The sequence below is a fragment of the Oryctolagus cuniculus genome, chromosome 9 (genome assembly GCF_964237555.1).
Source record: "Oryctolagus cuniculus chromosome 9, mOryCun1.1, whole genome shotgun sequence".
Taxonomy (NCBI): Eukaryota; Metazoa; Chordata; class Mammalia; order Lagomorpha; family Leporidae; genus Oryctolagus; species Oryctolagus cuniculus.
Window position 1 is genome coordinate 78,541,384 of NC_091440.1, and position 23,875 is coordinate 78,565,258.

The 23,875-nt window shown below is 39.0% G+C and overlaps 1 protein-coding gene across 10 annotated transcripts in view; it reads right to left on the reverse strand.

Moving 5' to 3' along the window:
- The window catches only part of NBEA (neurobeachin), a 726,466-nt gene that overhangs the window by 41,384 nt on the left and 661,207 nt on the right, over nt 1-23,875 (reverse strand). For all 10 annotated transcript variants that reach the window (XM_070049020.1, XM_070049018.1, XM_051831739.2 and 7 more), the window contains one exon: nt 9,016-9,183. In XM_070049020.1, the coding sequence (XP_069905121.1) occupies nt 9,016-9,183 (168 nt within the window). The remainder of the gene's footprint in view (nt 1-9,015; nt 9,184-23,875) is intronic.

The following is a 23,875-nucleotide window of genomic DNA, read 5'->3' on the forward strand; positions in this document are numbered from 1 at the left end:
TATAACTAAAGTCTATGTTACTAGAAGATAAGGAAATCCCTTCCAGCTATTCCTATTACAAACTGCAGGCTGCAATTTTCACCCTCCTTCCCTTGAGTAATATATGCCTTTAGACCCTTGTGAAAACATTTGCTATTAATTTCTGAAAAATCAATAATTAGCATTTCTCAGCACCACACAATAAAAATAACACAAAGATGAAGGGGAAAACACATCTTACATAAAAAGGATACAACTGACTGACCAGTTGTATTATTTATGCTTTTCTAGAGAAGGACTGATAATCACAGACTATCTAAGGACTGCAATTATGAAGAAAAAAGATTAAACCTGAATTCAAGGTTTATTCGCTAAGCAAATGTGTACCATTAATTTCCCTGATACTGACTTCTGCACTGAAACTTTATTCATTGAACCTTCACAATAAGGCAGACAAGAAGCACATGAGAAACACATTTGATCCTTAGAGTCTTATTAATTTTAGGGATCATCTTCTTTGTGCTCCCAAAATGACCTTTTAACTTTAAAGTGCCTCTAATATAGATCACTGCTTTAATTTGGCTTTTGTATTAAACTTTTCAGTACAGTAAAACTCTAGTTTTTATAGGGGGAAAATGAAGATGGTTTTAGGAAATCTTGATCAGCCATTTTTCTTGACCGTCTGTTGTGATCTCATCTCAGAGTCAGTACCAGGAGGAGACTCCTGCACAGCCCTGTATGAAGACAAGGAGGAATCATGGAACTTGTCTTCAACAACATCGTGCACAACTAATTCGGGCAGAGCCAGAGGCTGGTGTTGATGCTCCTTGTCACAGTAAAGAAAGAAGCTGGGGCTGGTGTTGCGGCACAGGTCAAGCTGCCTTCTGCAACACTGGCATCCCATAAAAGCACTGCTCCACTGCTTATTCAGCTCCCTGTTAATGTGCGAGGAAAAGCAGCAGAAAATGGCCCAAGAGCTTGGGACCCTGCCACCCCCATGGGAAACCTGGATGCAGTTCCAGGCTTCTCGTCCAGTCCTGTGTTACCACTGGGAAGTGAACCAGCAGATGAAGATGTCTCTGTCACTGCTGCTCTCTCTGAACTCTGCCATTCAAACAAATAAAACAGGTTTTAAAAAAGATTATGTAGAAAAGAAAGGAAATCTGATGTGGCAGAAGGAAAAGACAAAGGGCAATGAATTCACAGAAAGAATAAGCATGACTGTAGTAGCCTTCAGTGTTGTCTCTATGAGTAATTTCAGCTACATCATCAGGATGAAAAGTGGGTTGGTTTTTCTCCCTAGTAAATTGTTTGAGTTCATTTTCTTAGGAAAGCCAGTTTTGCAGCTGTTTTGGTTAAAGACACATCTGTCTTGTTGGCTCCTGACAGCCTTAGCATGTCAATTCTCTGTACTAGCAAGGAATATTTCAGCAAGAAAATAAAGTGAAAGCTGAAGCGATCTAGTCTGCTTCCTATGGGCAGATTTTTACCATAAAACATCCAAAAGGATGCTTTATTATCTCTGTCAGATCAAAGAAAGAGATAAAAGAAGATATAGACCCAGAAATATTGCTAACAGAAAATTAGACTAAAATGTTATATTTTTTGACTGCTGATGAAATTAAAATATACTTGATATTTTCATATTTCCAGGATAAATGTATATAACTATAAAAATATTGCATGGCCCATATGTTCTAATAGCTTCCAGCAAATCAGCCCACTATGATAGAATTATTTGTGTATCTTTTACTGTTAAAGAGAAATAACCAAGCCAAGAAATAATTTAATTTTTTGGTTTCATGACATTGACTATAGGTATGATGACAAGTATCATGAAAAGCTCAGAATCTAGTATCTTGTTAATAATTTGTCTGATGTGAGCTTATAGTTTTTGTTGGAATGTTGACTCCATTCTTTCCTCTTCCTGGATATGTCCAGCTTTAATGCAGTCCTAATTACATTAACTCATTAGATAATACAAATAAAAACTAATGCCCCCACATAAAAATTTAAAAAATGTAAGTAATAACAAAGCACAGAATCGTTAATTTTAATTTAGATAAATACAAGGAGTAATTGAGGGCAATAAGTAAGCTGCAATTACATTGGTTTATAGAATTTTGGAGACACAACAAAAAAATTTTAAAACACAATCATTTCCTTTAACTAAATGATAATAAACACACAAATTAACTGATTTTATTTGTGGCTATCATAGGTCTTTTTTAGGAAACTGATAACCTGGTATCTTATATAGAGGAATAAATTATTACATCAAAAGTTCTTCTAAGATAATTCGTTTAATTATGCTTTTTGGTAATAATCAATGTATAGTGCTTTACAGTTTATAAAGTATTTTCACATTATCTTTTCTCCTATGAAGTAGGTATCATTTTTTCATCATTTTTTAGATGAAAAAACAAAGGTAGGTTAAGATACTGACTTAATGTCACTTAAATACTATTGGTGGGGCCATTATAAACCTATAATCTGATTTCCATTCTTCTATGACATTTTGTTATCTACTACATAACATCTAATCATACCGTGAGGCAGACAGGCTTGAATAAGCATGTCTATGATCACAAGTGTTTTAATTTCTTAAAACAATTTTAGAATGAAATCTTTTTCACTCATATATTGGTAAACAAGTTTTCTGTGGCATTTGTTAATCTCTGTTAACCACTTACCATCTGTGCATAATCCCAGAGGTTACTGGGAGCCCTCAAAGACTGATCAAATTATGTTTTTCTGAGGAATAAATGAATGATCAATAAAATGCTTACAAATTTCTTAAAATTACCTTCACTTTCTGTATTTTTTATAAGTTTTACTTAGTTGAAAATTTTAAACACATTCAAAAGCATAAACAAGATGAAAGGAAATACACATTAGGTTTTACATAAAAAACTTTAAGAATCATTTTGGAAGTCAAAATAATACTAGTCTTAAAATGTACATGTTTTGGGGCCAGCGCTGTGGTGCAGAGGGTTAATCATCTGCCTGCAGCGCTGGCATCCCATATGGGCACCCGCCTGTTCCAGTCCTGGCTGCTCTTCTCTGATCCAGCTCTCTGCTATGGTCTGGGAAAGCAGTGGAAGATGGCCCAAGTCCTTGGGCCCCTGCACCCACGTGGGAGACAGGAGGAAGCTCCTGGCTCCTGGCTTCGGATCGGTGCAGCTCCAGCCTTTGCGGCCATCTGGGGAGTGAACCAACAGATGGAAGACCTTTCTCTTTGTCTCTCCCTCTCACTGTCTGTAACTTTATCTCCCAAATAAATAAATAAATAAATCTTTAAAAAAAAAGTACATGTTTTAGTGTATAGGGTCATATTTTAAATTCTTAAAGAAATTTTTACTAAAGAATACAGAGACCTTACTTAAATCCTGGTTCTGACATAGACACACAGAAACACACACACACACACCTTGAAAAACATCAATGGAGTGTTGTCAGATTAATGGTGTAACTGGGAATATATGTGAAATTCCTGGAGAGAGGGTTTTTTGTTTTTGTTGTTGTTGTTGTTTTCAAAACTTGCTTGGATAGCGAATTGCCACGGAAGGGGTGGGCATTTGGCATAGCAGTTAAATTGCCTGGGATGCAGGCATTTCACTCTGAGTGCCTGGGTTTGAGTTCCAGCTCCAATTCAGATTCTAGCTTCCCACTAATGAGCATCCTGGGAGACAGCTGGTGATGGCTTAAATACTTGGGTTCCTGCCAACCGTGTGAGAGACCTGGATTGAGTTTGAGGCTCCTGGCTTCAGCCTAACCCAGCCCCAGCTGTTGAGAGTTTTTGGGAAGTGAGCCAGCATTTAGGAGATCTTTGTGCCTTTTAAATAAAATTAATTAATTAATAAAATTTTTAAAAAGTTCCCACAGGCTGGGAATGATACAATGCACGAGGAGTTATAAGGGGTGACATGAGTATGGTATGCATGTTTAAAATAAGTAGAGGGGGTAGGGGCAGGGTCAAGAAATGAGTTAAAAGCTTTGGTGATAGGTACATGGGGGTTCATTATACCATTCTCTCTACTGTTTTAGGGAGACAAAGCTTTCCAAATGATTCTAACTCATCTTTAGTATAGCAGCGTTTCTTAAACTTTAATGTATCCAGCAAGCCACCTGGGGATCTCGGTCAGCACACAGTTTGATATAGGAGACAAGGGAAGCCTGCGTGTTGGTAGTGCCACCAAGTTTCCAGGTGACGCTGGTACTGCTGGGTTATGAACCACATTTGAGTAGCAAGGGGTTAGAAAACCGTGAGTGCCACAATAATCACAATATCCTATTTCCTAAACAGGTCATAAAATACAATTCCTTGGGCATCAGTTTAGCAGGTAAAAATACAAAGCAAAGCCCATAATTTTTATCAGTAAAAATGGGTGAGAAAGAAAATTCACTATCTTGTTTGAAAAGTATACTCAAAATCATTGAGCTCATCTTGAAGAAAAAGTGCCTAGAAGATTATGATGTAAGCCAAGATTGAAGACAATTTAAATAATATCTACTATCCAGCAGATCTGGTGTTTACGTATTACCAAGAGCTTTGTACCAGAACTGTGCTGTCATGTTTCTGCCCAGAGGCTGTCATGATAAAGTTTATTATCAATTACTGCTTTACAAGTATAAAATAAGTTAAGCTGTCATAATTTTCTCAGCCAGAGATCCTAAGCTGTCAAAGAATGTCAATTTTTAATCTGACATGGAGAAGAAAATTATCTGTTATTCTGACCTCTAATTTCTTGACATTTTAATGCTATAATTGCTGTGGTTAGTGCTGCTTCATGACTTCACCTGTCAAGAAAGAATGAATCAATAACCTTAAGCCATTTCTCAAATTTTAGCACTAACTGCAAAGCTCAAAGTTATGTAGATTGTAGAATATTTTTTAACAAAGGGGGTAATATGTTGATATGCATGTGTTAACTACTTCTCCTTCAAAATCAGTATTTAAGGACAAAAAAAACCCATCTTCCTTACGCTAGTTGGAATTTAGTATAACTAGACTTCCTTCAGTGTTATCTATGTGGAAATCTGTATTTTAAAAACAATAAGGTAAACATTGTTGAATAAAAGAAAGGTGTTGTGCTCAATAAAAGGATTAATGTTTTGTGCTCTAAATAGCACTCTGACCTAAGAATCAGCCCTAAAGGCATTCTGGTCTGGCTGAAAAGCCCATGAGAGCATTTCAGGCATGGGAAATCAAGACACTGTGGCAAAAAAAAAAAAAAAAAAAAAAAATGTCCTACATGAAGGATCTCTGTGAGTGAGACCCCAGTGGAAAGAAGGGGCTATCAAAGAAAGATGGAGAGAACTCCCACTTTGCTTATGGCCTTGTCTAAGTACTGATGGAGACTGTGGACTCAAAAGGCTTCCACAGCCTTGGCAGTTCATGTCAGGAACCTCGGGTGGTCACTGACATCATATATAAGAGTATTAATTGTTAAATTAACAACAGGAGTCACTGTGCACTTATTCCGCACGAAGGACCTCTGTCCTCAATGAGTTGTGCTATGAGAATTAACTGTAAAACTTGTTTTCAGAGCCGGCGCCGTGGCTCAATAGGCTAATCCTCCACCTTGCGGCGCCGGCATACTGGGTTCTAGTCCCGGTTGGGGCGCCGGATTCTGTCCCGGTTGCCCCTCTTCCAGGCCAGCTCTCTGCTATGGCCAGGGAGTGCAGTGGAGGATGGCCCAGGTGCTTGGGCCGTGCACCCCATGGGAGACCAGGAAAAGCACCTGGATCCTGGCTCCTGCCATCGGATCAGCGCGGTGCGCCGGCTGCAGCGGCGGCCATTGGAGGGTGAACCAACGGCAAAAGGAAGACCTTTCTCTCTCTGTCTCTCTCTCTCACTGTCCACTCTGCCTATCAAAAAAAAAAAAAAAAAAAAAAACAACCAACTTGTTTTCAGTTTTTTATATTGTGTGTGTGTGCAAACTGTTGAAATCTTTACTTAGTATAGCATTGGTCTTCTGTGTATAAAGTTAATTGAAAATGAATCTTAATGGAAAATGGACTGGGAATGAGAAAGGGAAGAGGAGGTAGGGTGGGAGTGGGGGTAGGAGGGTATGGTGGGAAGAATCACTATATTCCTGAAGTTGTACTTATGAAATCTGTACCCATTAAGTAAAAAGTTTCTTTGGGAAAAAAAGGATTAATATTTTGAACTCTGATTTTCAAGACTGTATTCAACCATTTATGTGGTGATCTACTTCCTCAGGCCACAGAACAGAACGGCAGTGCAGCTCTCCAGGAACTCAACCTTGATGCTTTAAAGAAGGTATTGTGCCTCCGGGGGGTGGGGGAGGTCTATTCTCAAGGTTAATATAAAGGTGAGGGGGCACAAATGAACATGAAATAATGAATATGCTGTACTTTCTTCCACATGTCTACAGGGTTCTTTCTTGTGACCACAAACAGTTTTTGTTGGAAAACATGTTAACCCTCCTTTGTGGAAAGAGCAATTGAAGTAAACTGTGATTAAGTAACTTGTCTATATTTAGTGAGTTCACAGGATTCAGGTGGAATTCTCATGAGTAGGAAGGCACTATTCTTCAAGGTCTTAAATAATAGTGCAGAACTTTTCTTTTGGTTTCAATATATTAGGTTTTTATTGGCTAATTGGCATTAACATAATGGAAATGTGACAGAGGAGTAATGATGGGAAGCAGAAAAAGAAGACATTAACTCATATTCTTTGAATTCATGTAATCTGTTCTGTCTACCATGCACTAAATGGACTCACAGTGATCTCAAAGAAATGAAGAGTTTTCCTAAGAAATGTTGAGTTGTTACAAGTCAACACGGTCAGGGCACATGTGTCTGCTGGACTATGCTTAGGCCTATGCCAGCTGGAGGAAGGAAGTATTCTAGGTGTCTGCCCCTTTGCATCTTGTGTCCTAAGAACTGACAAAGAGTTGTGGGGTCAGAGAAGGGCGACAAGGGTGTGGGGAGGAAAAGCATACATCTCAAAGCATGGCCCTTAGAGTCTCTCTAACTGAACCTCAGTGTCAGCTATGTGCTCAAAATGAGCACGCTGGAGGGAGACAGCAACCTACCACTAGACAGTCTGCATTACTATGAAGTCAAAGGAGCTGCAATATAATAAACATTCAAACTGTCTGTGTAATAAGCAAACAGATGGTTGAACCACCTTCACCCAAAAAAGAAAATTAAAACTGTACATTTTCATGTAGTTTTTCCAAGGAGGTACAACAGTTTGACACTGAAGGCCTATACATACTGGCTTCTTCCAAAGCAATGGTGTGATGTTTTGTAGAAGTATTTTTATGATTCACACAATATATAATATAACCATGTAAATAAAGTCTAATTCTAATTTCATTTTTTAATAATTTCATTTATTTCTCTTTTTTAACCATCATTTAAATAGGAAAAAACCTGATTTTTTGATCAAATTGCATGATGTTTTACAGTTTAATTATATACAAGATGCATTATATATTTTTATTTGGCCCCAAAGTGTTGATAAGCAACTTTCTCTAATATAATATACATGAATAAAAACATCTGTAATATTCAACATCCTCCACAAAATAACTTTAGAGTCACCTCTTACCAAATAACCTGATTATAGTTTGCTCACAATGGGGATATTTTACTGATTTCATAATGAGAGCTTCTCTCTCATTCATTCATTCTCTATCTTTTTTCTCTTAGCTTCAGGCAATAATTCCATTTCCTTGTGCATACAATATGGTATATTGCCCCTAATAAGGCTTGCAATGGTGCTATTTGAATATTTAGCCCTAAGGGTTCAGTGATCAATGATTATGAGACATTTCCCTTCCCTTTTGTCTTCTCTGCTTGGAGCTAAGAAAATGAAGTAATTTTGGTTTTCTAAGAGGTATGTAAGAAATAACTTTATGGATGCAAATTTTTAGTAGAGCTTCATTTCCCAAATCTGTAAGTTTTCTACCTCTAAGATTAAAAATAAAAAAAAAAACAGCTATCACCCTGCTGCCTAGAAACGCAGGACTGATGACTTGTTTTGCATACAGCAGATGGCAGGTATCTGGTGAAAGGGGAGCTGGGGACGGGGCTTCCTTGCAACATTACTTACTATTCAGCTGCTGTTGCAGCTTCATCCTTCCTACGTACCTAAAATCATTCTGTGCAATGTAGAGTGATCTAAATAATATTTCCATAAATATTTTCATTAATAATACTTACATACTACGGTATATATAAGATAATTCCCAGTGTTAATTAGAAACATTTCAGGTTGAGAACTTATGGGAGTAAAATATTATGAAATCACTGATACGTTTTTTGAGTCTTCTGTCTAGAAGATTTCATTTTGCTTTGTTCGAGTAAAATCTACACCAGCAGGTTATCTTATTGTGAAGTATTCATATTGGATATTTCAGTAGGTTAAACATTTTAATGAAAACTCTGAAGTGCAACAAATAAAATAGGGATATGGAAGTGCATTAAAACATCTGCAATTACATAAAAAGAATAACATGCTAGTCTCATTACTTGTTTTTGACATATATTTTCATTTTCCACATTTATCAAGAACCTGAAATCTGTTTTTCTTTTTTGTTTTTTTAAATTAATTAATTAATTTATTTATTTTTATTTTTTATTGACAGATAGAGTTATAGATGAGAGAGAGTCAGAGAGAAAAGGTCTTCCTTCCGTTGGTTCACCCCCCAAATGGCCACTACGGCCGGTGCTGCGCCCATTTAAAGCCAGGAGCCAGCTGCTTCTTCCCGGTCTCCCATGGGGTGCAGGGCCCATGCACTTGGGCCATCCTCCACTGCACTCCCGGGCCACAGCAGAGAGCTGGCCTGGAAGAGGAGCAACCGGGACTGGAACCCAGCACCCATATGGGATTCCGGCGCCGCAGGTGGAGGATTAACCAAGTGAGCCATGGTGCTGGCCCACGAAATCTATGTTTTATAAAAAGTTATGATGAAAGGAAATTCATGCAGAAAGGGAGGGAAAGTCCAATCTGCTTTTCAGAGATGACGGTTTTGGAATAACGTTGGACTTCACACCTACCTCCCTGAGCACAGGATCCGTGATGCTATCCAGGTTCACAGAGCCTTCATAGGTCAGGTAGTGAAAAACATTCAGAGCACGCACTGCTTCTGGTCCTCGCTGTTTATAGCCAAATATAAGGTCGATCCATTGATGCAGTTGGCATGAAACAAATTCACTTTCCAGGGCCTGAAATGATTGAAGAAAAGGAGTCAGTCCAAACGTAGCAAAGATTCCTATTTTCTTACTCTGAAACTTTCTGTATAAATAAGGAACATATGCTTTTTACATTCCTTTACTTGATTGTAAGTATTAGGGTTTCTGTATCCAGAAATGGCCAAATATCCTTCTAATATGACAGATCTAGATGAAAATTTTCTCTAAGCAGTTTAACATTCTCTTTTATTATTAAACAGAGTTGTTGCAAAAACACACTTAGGTTTAAAAGGAAAATAATCTGAAATATCTCTTTTAATGGCATTTTATAACAATTTCATTTCTAATTTTAAATATTAGTTTGAAATTAAACAATTTTATAAGAAACTTGGATGCACATGTATTTTCCTGCCTAAAGTCCTCCAGCATACCTCTAAGATGATTAGAAAGGAATGCCTTCCTTCTATGAGGAATGAGCTCAGTTCTTAATGTAGCTTGGGGTTCACTAGACATTCTGGAAGTTTGCTAGTTAGTGGGAAACAAGTGTAAATTACCTGGAGTCAATGACCATATTAAGTTTCCATAAGCAGGCTGACAAAAGGTCTGTTTTATTTCCTAAGGAGGTGTCAGAAGCTTCCTAGAGGGGTCCTGACAGCAGGGTAGGGAGTTCTGTTACAGCTCAGGATGTGAGTGGTAAAACTGGGTGGCTTGCTGTGCCTCTTACTTTACCGCATTCATTTATCATCAACTTCTTATTGAGTTAAAGAGGACACTGTTTTCAATAGCATGAATAAAATACTGTACATCTAGTTCCTTAAATTTCAGCCATACAATAGTCATATAAAACAGTTTTTGAAATTAAGCTGTCAGTTATATATGAATGAAATCATTCTCTGATTGCATTGCCCTGATTTCTAAGGTGTTGAGATCAATTTGGAATTCATTTAACTGATAAATGATTTCCAAATTAACTTTATCCTAATTGCATTTCATTGTTAAAGTAGATAAAATATTGTGAACAATATTTTTCAGCTTTCTAGAGCTTACATTTAACTACTAATTTATTCCCTTCAACCTCCTGACTCACTCCTTTCAAAGTTTTTGGCTACTATTTTGTTTACATTCATTATTGTGGATGTTTCTTATTCAGAAATATAAACAGTTAAAAGTATCTATGTTAACACTACACAGAATTTACCGATCTTAAAATGACAGTTCAGTCTAGAACATTAGGAAATGAGACAAGAAAAAATACAGCGGAGGAAATGCTGCTTAAAATTCTATATTTGTTATGTTGATGATATTGGTTTGTTTAATTTACATAAGTGATTTTGTCAAATCAGTTTAAAAAGTCAATTAAGAAAAGAGTCAGCATAATTATTCAGGACTTTTTTTCAGTCCCCAGTGCAATAAATGAAAGGATCAAAAAATAAGAGGAGATTCCTTCTCAAGTAGCTATTGCTGAATTCTGTCCATAGGAATTCAAAACTGTGGAATCAGATGTATTATCTAAAGGAAGATTGTACCAATATGATCAGCTAGATACCAATTATTTGAAATAAGTCTTATAGACCTTACCAAGTAAAGTAGAGCCATCACTGAATACAATGTCTGATGCAATCAATGTGGGGGATGTAGGGAACAACTTTTCACTAACTTGAGTTTTTAAAACATATTTATTTCCTCTTATCTCCATCTTCCACTTTTATTTCCCTCCTATACCACATATAATAGCTACTGTGTTTAATGCTTCTCCTTTGGCTTGCATGTGCTCTTATAAAGTACTACTCATTTTCTCTGTGTTTGTAGTTTTGATCTACAACCACAGTCTAGGGTTACAGATTGCTATTGGTCCCTTGCTCTCTTCAGTGGGCATTGCTTTTTTTTTTTTTTTTTTTTTTTTTTTATTTGACAGGCAGAGTTAGACAGTGAGACAGAGAGAGCCAGAGAGAAAGGTCTTCCTTTTTCCATTGGTTCACCCCCAAAATGGTCGCTAAGGCTGGTGCAACCAGCCTCCTGGTCTCCCATGTGCCGGTGCAGGGGCCCAAGCAGCTAGGTCATCCTCCACTGCCTTCCTGGGCCACAGCAGGGAGTTGGACTGGAAGAGGAGCAACTGGGACTAGAAGCTGGCCCATATGGGATGCTGGCGCCGCAGGTGGAGGATTAACCAAGTGAGCCACAGCGCCGGCTCCCAGTGGGCATTGCTTTTACCATCTACCTATGAGGCTCTGCAAGTAGCTAGGCCATTGCTTCTCATGGCTTCACAACTCCCCTGACCTCTAACTCCCTATGCCACAAGATTGTGACAAAAGCCTTTTTTCATTTGATTTTTTGGATCTTTGTAAGAATTTCTTCAGAATTTCTAGACTGGCGTAGGAGTAGTACATCACCACACTGGGTGTACACACACTGAGTCTGAGTCATTAGTGGCCAGTTGCTCTCAAAATGGCATTTCTGTCTCCCCTCAGACAGCAGTGCATGAAGGTTTCTGCATGTCCACAGCCCCACCATTTCTTGGCATTATCCAGGTTTCTAATTTCGGAAAGTGTAATAGATACAAAATAATTATCTTACTGTTGTTTTAATTTGTATTTCTCTGATTACTAATGAATTTGACATCTTTGTTTTATAAAGGCAGATTTATTTATTTGTAAAACAGAGTGAAACAGAGGGAAGGAGGGAGGGAAGGAGAGAAAGAGACACACAGAGAGAGATAGAGAGAGAGAGAGAGAAAGACAGAGACAGAGATTTTACATCCGCTGGTTCACTCCCTTTTACTCATTTTTTAAAATGGAGGTTCCTGTTATTGAGTTGTTGATTTGCAAGAGTTCTTTGTATATTTAGGTAATAGTTCTTTGTTAACTAAAATACTGCATTAATTGATAAATTTTCCCAAAGATCATGTATCTATTAGCCTTATCCATGTTCCTTGTGAATAGATATTCTTGATTTTGAGATAATAAAATCATTTTTTATGACCCTGTGGTTTTGTTTTGAAGATTCAAAGGTAAATTTTACATTCTGGTCAATTTTGGTTGCATTTAGTGTTATATCTTTCACATTTTGATCTAATTCATCTAGAGCTTACTTTCATTCATATGTGGTATTATTTTGTTTCTATATTAATTCTTTTGTTTATGTAATAAGTCAGTTTTCTCAAAGCCATCTATTGAGTAAACATTCCTCTCCTCAGTCATGTGTGGTATCATCTTTTTTTTTTTTTTCTTTTTTTACAGGCAGAGTGGACAGTGAGAGAGAGACAGAGAGAGAAAGGTCTTCCTTTGCCGTTGGTTCACCCTCCAATGGTTGCTGCGGCCGGCGCACCGTGCTGATTCGAAGGCAGGAGCCAGGTGTTTCTCCTGGTCTCCCATCGGGTGCAGGGCCCAAGCACTAGGGCCATCATCCTCTGCACTCCCGGACCATAGCAGAGAGCTGGCCTGGAAGAGGGGCAACAGGGACAGAATCCAGCGCCCCAACCAGGACTAGAACCTGGTGTGCCGGCGCCGCAAGGCGGAGGATTAGCTTATTGAGCCACGGTGCCGGCCTGGTATCATCTTTATTTGCGTAACATATATCTGATCAGCGTGGTGCGCCGGCCGCAGCGAGCCGGCAGCAGCAGCCATTGGGGGGTGAACCAAAGGAAAAGGAAGACCTTTCTTTCTGTCTCTCTCTCTCACTGTCCACTCTGCCTGCCAAAGCAAAACAAAACAAACAAAACACCTCCCATTCTTTACAGATAATATAATAATCTACCTTGAAAAATGCAAGTCCATTTGTCATTCCTCTCAACCTCTTTTTTCCCCTTCCTCATAATTGCATATATGTATCTATCATATATTTATCTAGGTATGATGTGGCTATGTTCAACTTTCTATATTTTTATTGTCATCTTAAGTATCTTTATTTTTTTATATATTTAAATACCTGGTAAAATTTTTCCTTCTTTTTCAGGATTAACTAAGCTTTATTCTTCCCTATAACTTTTACAATCAGTGTATAGCTATTATAAGAATAATTTGATTGGTATTTCAATCAATTTATAAATTGATTATGGAATAATGACATTAGGTTTTGTCATCTAAGGCCTCAAAATAACTCTTTATTTATAAAGATTATTTCTATGTAATTTATTAGCATTAAAAATTAGAATTTCCTCAGTATAATTTTATTGTTGGTGTTCTCGGTTTATTCCCAGAAACATCATAAATTTTTGATGCAATTGTAACATTTTAAAAATCATATTTTGTATGTGGTTGTTGATTACGTAGAACAATGCTATTCATTTCTGTAAACAGATTTTGTTTCTGAAAGCTACTCTTATTTATACCTATAACTCCTTTATTTTTGTCTGATACAACTGCTCTCAACCTTAAGAACTACATAAAACAGCAGTGATGATATTGGAACATGGTCGTCTTTTTCTTGATATTAAAGGGTTAAACTCTACTTTGACCTGGTACAATGCACATGTGCATGCATGTACACACACACACAAATCACACTGATGCTAATTTATTTAGAAATTTTGTATTTATAGTCATGCATGAAATTGGTCCAATTTCTTTTTTGCTTTCCTCCTTTAATTACTTCTGGAATCCAGGTCCCACTGGCCTCATAAAATGAGCTGAATGACTTTACCTGTGTTCTGAAAACAGCTTGCATGAGAAATGAATTCATCATCCTTTGAAATTTTGATAAAGCTCACCCTTAATAATTTGGGCCTTGGGTTGTGTGTGTGTGTGTGTGTGTGTGATTATTGGCATATTTTACATTTAAATTTCTTTAAAGACTATAAATCATACTTTTGGCATTTTAGTGTTTTTCTCAGTATTGCTCCATTTCACTTAAGTTTTAAAAGTTATTAGTTCATAATATTTAAATTTTGAAAACGTTGTTATGTTTAGGCTATTTGTCCTGTTCTATGAATGCATTAGAGAGGCACCTTGATGAATCAATTGATAATTAATTTTAGCTACATAATTTCATACAGTTTTTTATTGGTTATAAAAGTAAATGACAGGCCGGCACTGCGGCTCAATAGGCTAATCCTCCACCTAGCGGCGCTGGCACACTGGGTTCTAGTCCTGGTCGGGGTGCCGGATTCTGTCCCAGTTGCCCCTCTTCCAGGCCAGCTCTCTGCTGTGGCCCGGGAAGGCAGTGGAGATGGCCCAGGTCCTTGGGCCCTGCACCCGATGGGAGACCAGGAGAAGCACCTGGCTCCTGCCTTCGGATAAGCGTGGTGCACCGGCCACAGCGTGCCAGCCATGGCGGCCATTGGAGGGTGAACCAACGGCAAAAAGGAAGACCTTTCTCTCTGTCTCTCTCACTATCCACTCTGCCTGTCAAAAAAAAAAAAAAAAAAAAAAAAGTAAATACAAAGAAATGAAGTAAAAGGTTAAACAGATAAAGTTTTACAGATTTGCTGTTGTACTAGTCACTGGGCAGAGAAAAATAAATCCAGTTTATAACATTTCAATGCGAAATATAGTTAAAAATCAAATGCATATCTAAGAATTGAATATTAACTAACACATAAAGTATAAAAATCTACCTAAAGCTAAAGGCTGACATGAGGATCCTTCATTGTACTATAAACAGTATTAATCTGTTATTAAATCCATAATATCTGCTTATATATTCTTTTAAAAATGTGCTTCCATGAACAAAGGACACTTTGGAGTTTGAAACAAAATTTAAGTTCAATAATTACAACTGAAATATAAAGAAATCCTTGATTAGTAAGCTATTAGAGTTAAAATGGTCATAATAGCTTTCTTTACCATCTCCTTGCATATCTGAAGGCAGAAACAATTGCTTTAAGCCTGGATAAACCAATTCTCAATCCATAACTCTACCCTAGGGATCCAAGAGGAAGGAAATAAAGAGTGATATTTTAACCAGAGAGGTTATCTCTTAGATGGATAACACTTCCCTAATTCTAATTTCCATTTTGTCCCATGGGTATCAGATGGTAGAGAACTCTTTCTCTAGCAGGTTTGGAATAAAGATTTTCTAAAACTTATGAAAAAAAGATACAAGACTACTGAAATTAATTTTGAAGACAGAGTATTTATTCGTCCTGCATTTTTAAATTTAAGAACACTGAATGCCTATCTCTTCCTGTAGACTGCAGCAAAAATGTTTCTGACTCATTTCTCTTTCTACCTCAATAATCTGCTTTTGGTACTAAAAGTTTTCTAAATAGAGTAGTTTTTATTCAAGTAGATAATCAGAAAATCATATTGACACTTTTTAGTGTCTATGCCAGTCTATCTTCATGATTAAACTTATGAAACTGTAGCAATTATCCAGTGAAAGACTGAACTGTTTTAAGTGAGGACAACATAGTTATTTTAAGTGTTTATCTTTTGGGGGCTTAAGTTATTCCACTACTTGATTGTTCACCAGATGCATCATAGAGAAGACTGCTTCCTAACCTGCATCTCTCCCATGGACTACAGCAACAGAGCCCTGAGCTCCTTCTCCAATCCAGTCCATCTTGGACTCTGCTGGTGAAACAGGTTTCTGAAGCCAACATGCTCATATTGTCCCCTTCTGTTTCCAATGTCCCAGGCTCTTCCTAGCTCAGTCCATTCAGTGTAAGCTCTACTTGGCTCAGGCCTACCTTCTCTGTACCTCCCCCATGACGTCCTGACACAAATCCTCAGTCCCAGGAGCACCTTTATTTCACTGCCATGGGCCTTTGGTACTTGCTGTGACCTCTGGACCTTTGTGGCTCCTTTTTCCCTAACCTGAAAGCATTTCAACCTCCATTTGTTTTTGAAGCCATATCCATTCTTCTTACTGAAGTCTAGTGTTTGTTTCCCAAATTCCCTTGCTCACATTCCTCTTTTTCTCCCCTGCAAATTTCCTTTTTTTTTTTTTTTTTTTTTTTTTTTTTTTTTTGCCAGGCAGAGTTAGACAGTGAGAGAGAGAGAGACAGAAAAAGAGAGTTATAGATAGAGAGAGAGACAGAGAGAAAAGTCTTCCTTCCGTTGGTTCACTCCCCAAATGGCCGCCATGGCCGGCACTGCACCATTCCAAAGCCAGGAGCCGGGTACTGCCTCCAGGTCTCCCATGCAGGTGCAGGGACCTAAGCATTTGGGCCATCCTCTGCTGCCCTCCCAGACCACAGCAGAGAGCTGGACTGGAAGAGGAGCAACCGGGACTAATACCTGGTGCCCCAACCGGGACTAGAACCCAGGGTGCCGGCACTGCAGGCAGAGGATTAGCCTAGTGAGCCATGGCGCCGGTCTCTACCCTGTAAATTTCTATAACACTTTTAATCAGTTCCTTCATGCTACTTAGTGTAGTAATATAATACTTACAAATTTAATTGTGAAATTAGTTTATATATAAATTATAAAGTGATACACAAAATAATGGGATTATTACCAATTAAGCAATTTATTGTTCCAAAAGTGTAATTCTATATCCTCCACTAGAGTGTAAGCAATTTGAATATAGGGATTATATAATATCATTTTGCATTTCCCATCACTTTTTAAAAATATATGTATAGATTTTATTTATTTTTGAGGGAGGGAGACAGAAAGAGAAACCTTTCTATTCACTAAAGTTCACTCCCCAAAAGGCCAACAACAACTGGGGCAGGACCAGGCTGAAGTCACGAGCTGAGAAGTTAATCCAGGTTTCTGACATGGGTAGCAGGGAGCCAACCACTTGGACCATCACCTGCCGCCTCCCACTGTCCACACTAGCACAACGCTCCAATCAGGTGCAGAGCCAGGAATTGAACCCATGCACTATGACATGACATACAGATTACCAACTGGTATCTTAACCACCAGGCCAAATACCTGCCACTAAGAACATTTCCCATTACTCTTATGTGTTTAATGAATATTTAGAAGTTGATTGATTAGAGTATTGGGAACAATGTGATGGTCACAAGAGAAAGAATAAAAGAAATATCAGTAAGTGAGGGTTGGGCTGGGAAAGAAGCTCATTCATTCATTCAACAAACATTTCCTATCTGCTATGTACTAGACACTGTTCTAGATCATAGGATCATGGCATGAGCCAAAGCAACCAAAATCCCTACTAGAGTTTACACTGTAGTGAGAGAAGACTGACGGAACCCAAGATAATAAGTAAGATTTAGGGACAAGGCCGGCGCCGCGGCTCACTAGGCTAATCCTCCGCCTAGCGGCGCCGGCACACCGGGTTCTAGTCCTGGTTGGGGCGCCGGATTCTGTCCCGGTTGCCCCTCTTCCAGGCCAGCTCTCTGCTGTGGCCAGGGAGTGCAGTGGAGGATGGCCCAAGTGCTTGGGCCCTGCACCCCATGGGAGACCAGGAAAAGCACCTGGCTCCTGGCTCCCGCCATCGGATCAGTGCGGTGCGCCGGCTGCAGCGCGCCGGCCACGGCGGCCATTGTAGGGTGAACCAACGGCAAAAGGAAGACCTTTCTCTCTGTCTCTCTCTCTCACTGTCCACTCTGCCTGTCAAAAAAAAAAAAAAAAAAGATTTAGGGACGTCAGAAAATGACAGATGTAAAAGAATTGGTTTCTGCCTGGCCCAGCCCTGGCCATCGTGGCCATCTGAGGAGTGAATCAGTGGATGGAAGATCTCTTTGTGTGTCTCTCCTTCTCTCTGTAACTCTTTCAAATAAATAATTAATTTTTTTAAAAAAGATTTATAGAATGACAATCATCAGTCTAGAAAAAAGGAGGATACTGAAATTGTAAGAGATAAGGTTATATTGTTTGGAAGTGTTGTGGCTGACAGGTGGCACAGCAAATACTCAAACACGGTAGCTACCCCTCAGTACTTTGAGGTGCTGCCTACGACTTTCCAAAGTTCATGCACTGTTACTGGCTAAAATTCTCTTTTAAGCAAGGTGGCTTGTTAGTAGAATATTGCCAAATTCAAATTGGTACCAATCACAAAGGAAACTTTTCCTTTAAAATATGAAAATTTTGTAAAAGTGTAAAAGGAAAAGCACCCCAACTCAGCCTCCTGGTCTCTGTACACAGGGTATGCGCTGCAGACTGTGAACACTCCACAGTGGGCCGAACAGCACCAGGAATCTGCTGGGCTGAGGACCGGATGATATTATCAGTGTACATCCGTGAAAGGCCTTTTGCTAAAACAAATTAAAAAAAGAGTGGATTATGATTGATGAGCACAGCATTAGGGTAATGGTACCAGAGATACTTTCTATTTCTGTCCTTTGTCAGGAGGTCAGATTATAATCATGTTAGAACTGAACACAAAGCTTTATTAATGTTTCATGAGTAAGTCAGTCGTAATCAGCCTAGCTCTCTGTGGCTAAATTAAACCAATTCTTGATATATAAACTCAATGCATTTAGAATTTACTGAAATGTTTACTGAAAGTGTCGGTATCACTTTTTGAGTTTTTGCAGTGACACCAAATCTGGAATCCAACAGCTCTTCAGTGAAATGCAATTCTTGTTACTATATTTTTAAGACATAAATACTTCTAACTAATTATATAGGTCCCTAGAAAACAAGGTACTATTTCACGTTTAAAAATGAGAAAAAGAAATTAGTTTCAGACAAGTAATGGTTGCTAACAGTGCATCAAATAGCTGTTCAATTGCTGGCATGGGATAATGAAGCTGAGCATTTAATAATCAATGACATCATCCTTTTTATAACATTATTTTGTCTTCTTTGCCTTGAATTTCTTAATGACAGCTTGAAAGAAGAAGGAGGGAATACTCATGGAGACAGAATACTAATCCACACAAAGAGAGGAAAGCTTTTTACCACTTGTGAATGTCATTTCTTTGGTATATATGACATTTTCATTTTATACTTTAGGCTCATTATAAAGCACTCTTTCAAATAACTGAAGATAATCCCAGTCCAAATTACAAATATACAAGAGCACATTTTCTTTAAACCTATTTCATAAGGGCTAAAACCTACATGAACTACCTAACCAGTATAAAGTTAGAAACTTCTAGTGATAGACATAATATTAAAAAATGGAGAGTGTATGCATGGAATTCATGAAAAACTTAAATATTTTTATGTTTTACATCAGGGGCTAGGCTTTTAAATTAGACAGATACTCAACAAATAAATAGACCTTCAGCAAATAGTGGAAATATGAAGGTACTTCAGAGTTTATGAGAAAAGTGGAATTAAAAGATAAGTTAACCTTGGTTCAAAAATTTTTGAAATCCACACATAATTTTTTCATAATGAACATCTTCCATGAACTTTTTGAAGACTCATTGTACATGGGTAATTGATACAATTTTTGAGATTTTTTAAGGATTTATTTATTTATTGGAAAGGCAGAGTTGCAGAGAGAGAGAGAGAGAGAGAGAGAGAGAGAGCAAAAGAGAGCAACAGACAGAGAGAGAAATCTTGCATCTGCTGGTTTGCTCCCCAAATCACTGCAATGACCATAGCTAGACTGATCTGAAGCCAGGACCCATGAGCTTCTTTGGGGTCTCCCACATGGGTGCAGGGGCCCATGCACTTGGGCCATCTTCTGCTGCTTTCCCTGGTGCATTAGCAGGAAGCTGGATTGAAAGTGGAGTAGCTGGGTCTCAAACCGGTGCCCATGTGGGATGCTGGCGGCAGCTTTGCTCTACTTGCTATGCCACAATGCTGGTCGTCAATTTTTGAGTTTTAATGCAGACATCTGACATTATTTCTGCATGAGATTAGTAGTTGATGAGAAAGACTGAACAGAAATTGGAGCATGGGAAACTATGAGTTGAAGAACAGCAATGCAGGAGCCCCTGAGAGGAGCGCTGCAGAAACACATTGCCACATTGTTTAAGACATCTTTCCACAGCTCTGCCTTTAAGCTCTCATTCTGAAGTAAGCAACAATGGCTGCCATGGGCATAGTGTCCTGCTGGAAGGCAAGGTAGCTTCCCCTTCCTACTCTGTAGGGAGCCTTCTAGGAAGACCCAGAAGACAGAAGGAAGAGAGTCTCTCAGGCCATCTATCACCTGCTAGACACTTCCCACAACCATCAATGAGAGGACTTCAAAAATTCATGGAAAATGGAATTAAAAGATAAAGCAAATTTGCCATGAACTTTCTGAAGCCCCCTATTTAATCTGGTACTGTTGCTGGGGGGTGCAGAGAAAAAGACTAGGCCAGCTAATTTCCTCATATATGCAACATTTTCTATAAAGCTTTTCATTACATGGAGTGAGGGTTTATTTCACAAGCCTTCCCCGATCCATTAATTCCTGTAAGATAACAAGAATTGGGTTTGGAACAGAGGAAACCCCAGTCTTGTTTTTTCATTTCTTTATGAGCACAGGTTGTAACTTATTGCTTATAATAGAAATGTACTATCCATTTCTGAAAATGTTCTATGATACATTCAGAGATGCAGAAGTATGTATCTCTCATATTTTATTCAGTTGTAAAACTATTCTATTAAGTATGTGAGAGCAAATCTTTGAGATGTAGTGACTTCATCAAAACTATCTTCAATCTTTACAGCTCATAGTGTACTGTACACATATAGCTTGATGGATGTGCATCTATAGGAATCCTACTTAGGGAGGCTTATTTTTTTCCCCTTTGTTTAGGGAGTCTTATTTTATTTATTTATTTACTTTTATTTAATTAATATAAATTTCCAAAGTACAGCTTATGGATTACAATGGCTCCCCCCAAAAAAAACTTCCCTCCCACCCACAACCCTCCCCTTTCCCTCTCCCTCCCCCTTTCCATTCACATCAAGATTCACTTTCTTCTCTTTTTTTTTTTTTTTTTTTTTGACAGGCTGAGTGGATAGTGAGAGAGAGAGAGACAGAGAGAAAGGTCTTCCTTTTTTGCCGTTGGTTCACCCTCCAATGGCCGCCACGGCTGGCGCGTTGCGGCCGGTGCACTGCGCTGATCCAAAGTCAGGAGCCAGGTACTTATCCTGATCTCCCATGGGGTGCAGGGCCCAAGCACTTGGGCCATCCTCCACTGCCTTCCCGGGCCACAGCAGAGAGCTGGCCTGGAAGAGGGGCAACCGGGAAAGAATCCGGCACCCCGACCGGGACTAGAACCCGGTATGCCGGTGCCGCTAGGTGGAGGATTAGCCTATTGAGCCACGGCGCCGGCCAAGATTAATTTTCAATTATCTTTATATACAGAAGGTCAGTTTAGCATACATTAAGTAAAGATTTCAACAGTTCGCACCCACATAGAAACACAAAGTGAAAAATACTGTTTCAGTACTAGTTATAGCATTAAATCACAATGTACAGCACATTAAGGACAGAGATCCTACATGAGGAGTCAGTGCACAGTGACTCCTGTTGTTGACTTAACAAATTGACACTCTTGTTTATGGCGTCAGTAATCAACCTAGGCTCTTGTCATGAGTTGCCAAGGCTATGGAAGCCTTTTGAATTCACCGACTCTGATCATATTTAGACAAAGTCATAGTAAAAGTGGAAGTTCTCTCCTCCCTTCAGAGAAAGGTACCTCCTTCTTTGAAGACCTGTTCTTTCCACTGGGATCTCACTCGCGGAGACCTTTCATTTAGGTTTTTTTTTTGCCAGAGTGTTTTGGCTTTCCATGTCTGTAATTCTCTCATGGGCTTTTCAGCCAGATCTGCATGCCTTAAGGGCTGATTCTGAGGCCAGAGTGCTGTTAGGACATCTGCCATTCTATGGGTCTGCTGTGTATCTCGCTTCCCATGTTGGATTGTTCTCTCCCTTTTTTATTCTATCAGCTAGTATTTGCAGACACTAGTCTTGTTTATGTGCTCCCTTTGGCTCTTAGTCCTATCATTATGATCAATTGTGAATAGAAATTGATCACTGGGACTAGTGAGATGGCATTGGTACATGCCACCTTGATGGGATTGAATTGGAATCCCCTGGTATGTTTCTAACTCTGAGGGAGGCTTATTTTAAAGAAGCATGCCATTTTATCGTTCTTCAAGTTTGCTTAGCAACATGTAACTATTAAAATGGCAAGCTATAACAGGTAAGTAGTATATAAACAGAAGCTAGTTTTTGAACTAGTAATGTTAGTATCAGGAGTCAATTTTTTGATATTTAATTTATGTGAAATAAAAGCACTTTTAGAAATTATAAATTTAAAAATTTGTTACTTAAAATCTGAAATCATGTATTTTTTCCTTAAAAGGATAGAGGAAAATCTATTTTACAGTTTAAATAGTCTTTATGGTGTTATAACTTTTCTCAGGTTGTTTCTTTCCATGAATAATTTGCTATTTCTCTTGCTGGAACCAAATGAAATGAAACCAAATATTTTAAATTAGTTATAAAAATCTATGTGGTGGGACCGGCGCTGTGGTCTAGCAGGTAAAGCCACCACCTGCAGTGCCAACATCCCATATGAGTAATGAGTTTGAGTCCTGAGTGCTCCGCTTCCGATCCAGCTCTCTGCTATGGCCTAGGAAAGCAGTGGAAGATGGCCCAAGTCCTTGGGCCCCTGCACCCATGTGGGAGACCCAGAAGAAGCTCCTGGATCCTGGCTTCAGATCAGCGCAGCTCTGGCCGTTGTGGCCATCTGGGGAGTGAACCAGCGGATGGACGACCTCTCTCTATAACTCTGTATTTCAAATAAATAAATATTTTAAAAAATAAGAATATGGCCACTTTGATAAGTAGGTGATATTTGACAAGTTAGTTTACCTTACTTGGTTTCAGGTTAATACTATCTCTGAAGATTTTTTTTTTTTTTTTTTGACAGGCAGAGTGGACAGTGAGAGAGAGAGACAGAGAGAAAGGTCTTCCTTTTGCCATTGGTTCACCCTCCAATGGCCGCCATGGCTGGCACGCTGCGGCCGGCGCACTGCGCTGATCCGATGGCAGGAGCCAGGTGCTTCTCCTGGTCTCCCACGGATGCAGGGCCCAAGTACTTGGACCATCCTCCACTGCACTCCCGGGCCACAGCAGAGAGCTGGCCTGGAAGAGGGGCAACCGGGACAGAATCCGGCGCCCCAACCGGAACTAGAACCCGGTGTGCCGGTGCCGCAAGGTGGAGGATTAGCCTAGTGAGCCGCGGCGCCAGCTTGAAGATATTTTAAGCATTAAAAGAATGATACAATTGAAGTTCTGGTACAGTTTGTGGCAAAGAATAAACACTAAAAAAAAATGGTACAGAGGCCAGTGTTGTGATAGTGATGTCTGCATTCCATATTAGAGTCCTGGTTTGAGTGCTTGCTCCCCCATATCCAATTCAGCTTTTGGCTAACACAACTGAGAAGGCAGAGGAAGATGGCCCATATCTGTGGGCATATTAACTTATCTGAGGTGTATTAACTTATCTTACTAAGGAGAACCAAAGGTTGTACATATAAAAATTATTACTTAATGTTTTATTAAAATGTACCTAAAATGTTTTTATATCCAATAAACACATGAAGAGATATTCAATATCATTAGTTACTTGAGAAATATAGACTAAAAGTGCTGGGCCCCTGCTACTCATGTGCCAGGCCCAAATGGAGTTCCTGGCTTTGACATAGCCCAGTCTTGGCTGTTGTGGCCACCTGGAGAAGTGAAGCAGTGGATGGAAGAGCTCCCTCTTTAGCTCACTCTGTCTCTCCCTCTCTATTGCTCTGCCTTTTAAAATGAATAAATAAATCCTTAAAACATTTTGTAAACGGCATGGGTGATAAGCACTGTTATTGCATTAATTTATCTTGGCCAAGCTTCCTATGGGAATAACTGAAGACTATCACTGGGCTCTGAGGTAAGGTGATTAAGATGGTGTCCATACTGATTTGTGGCA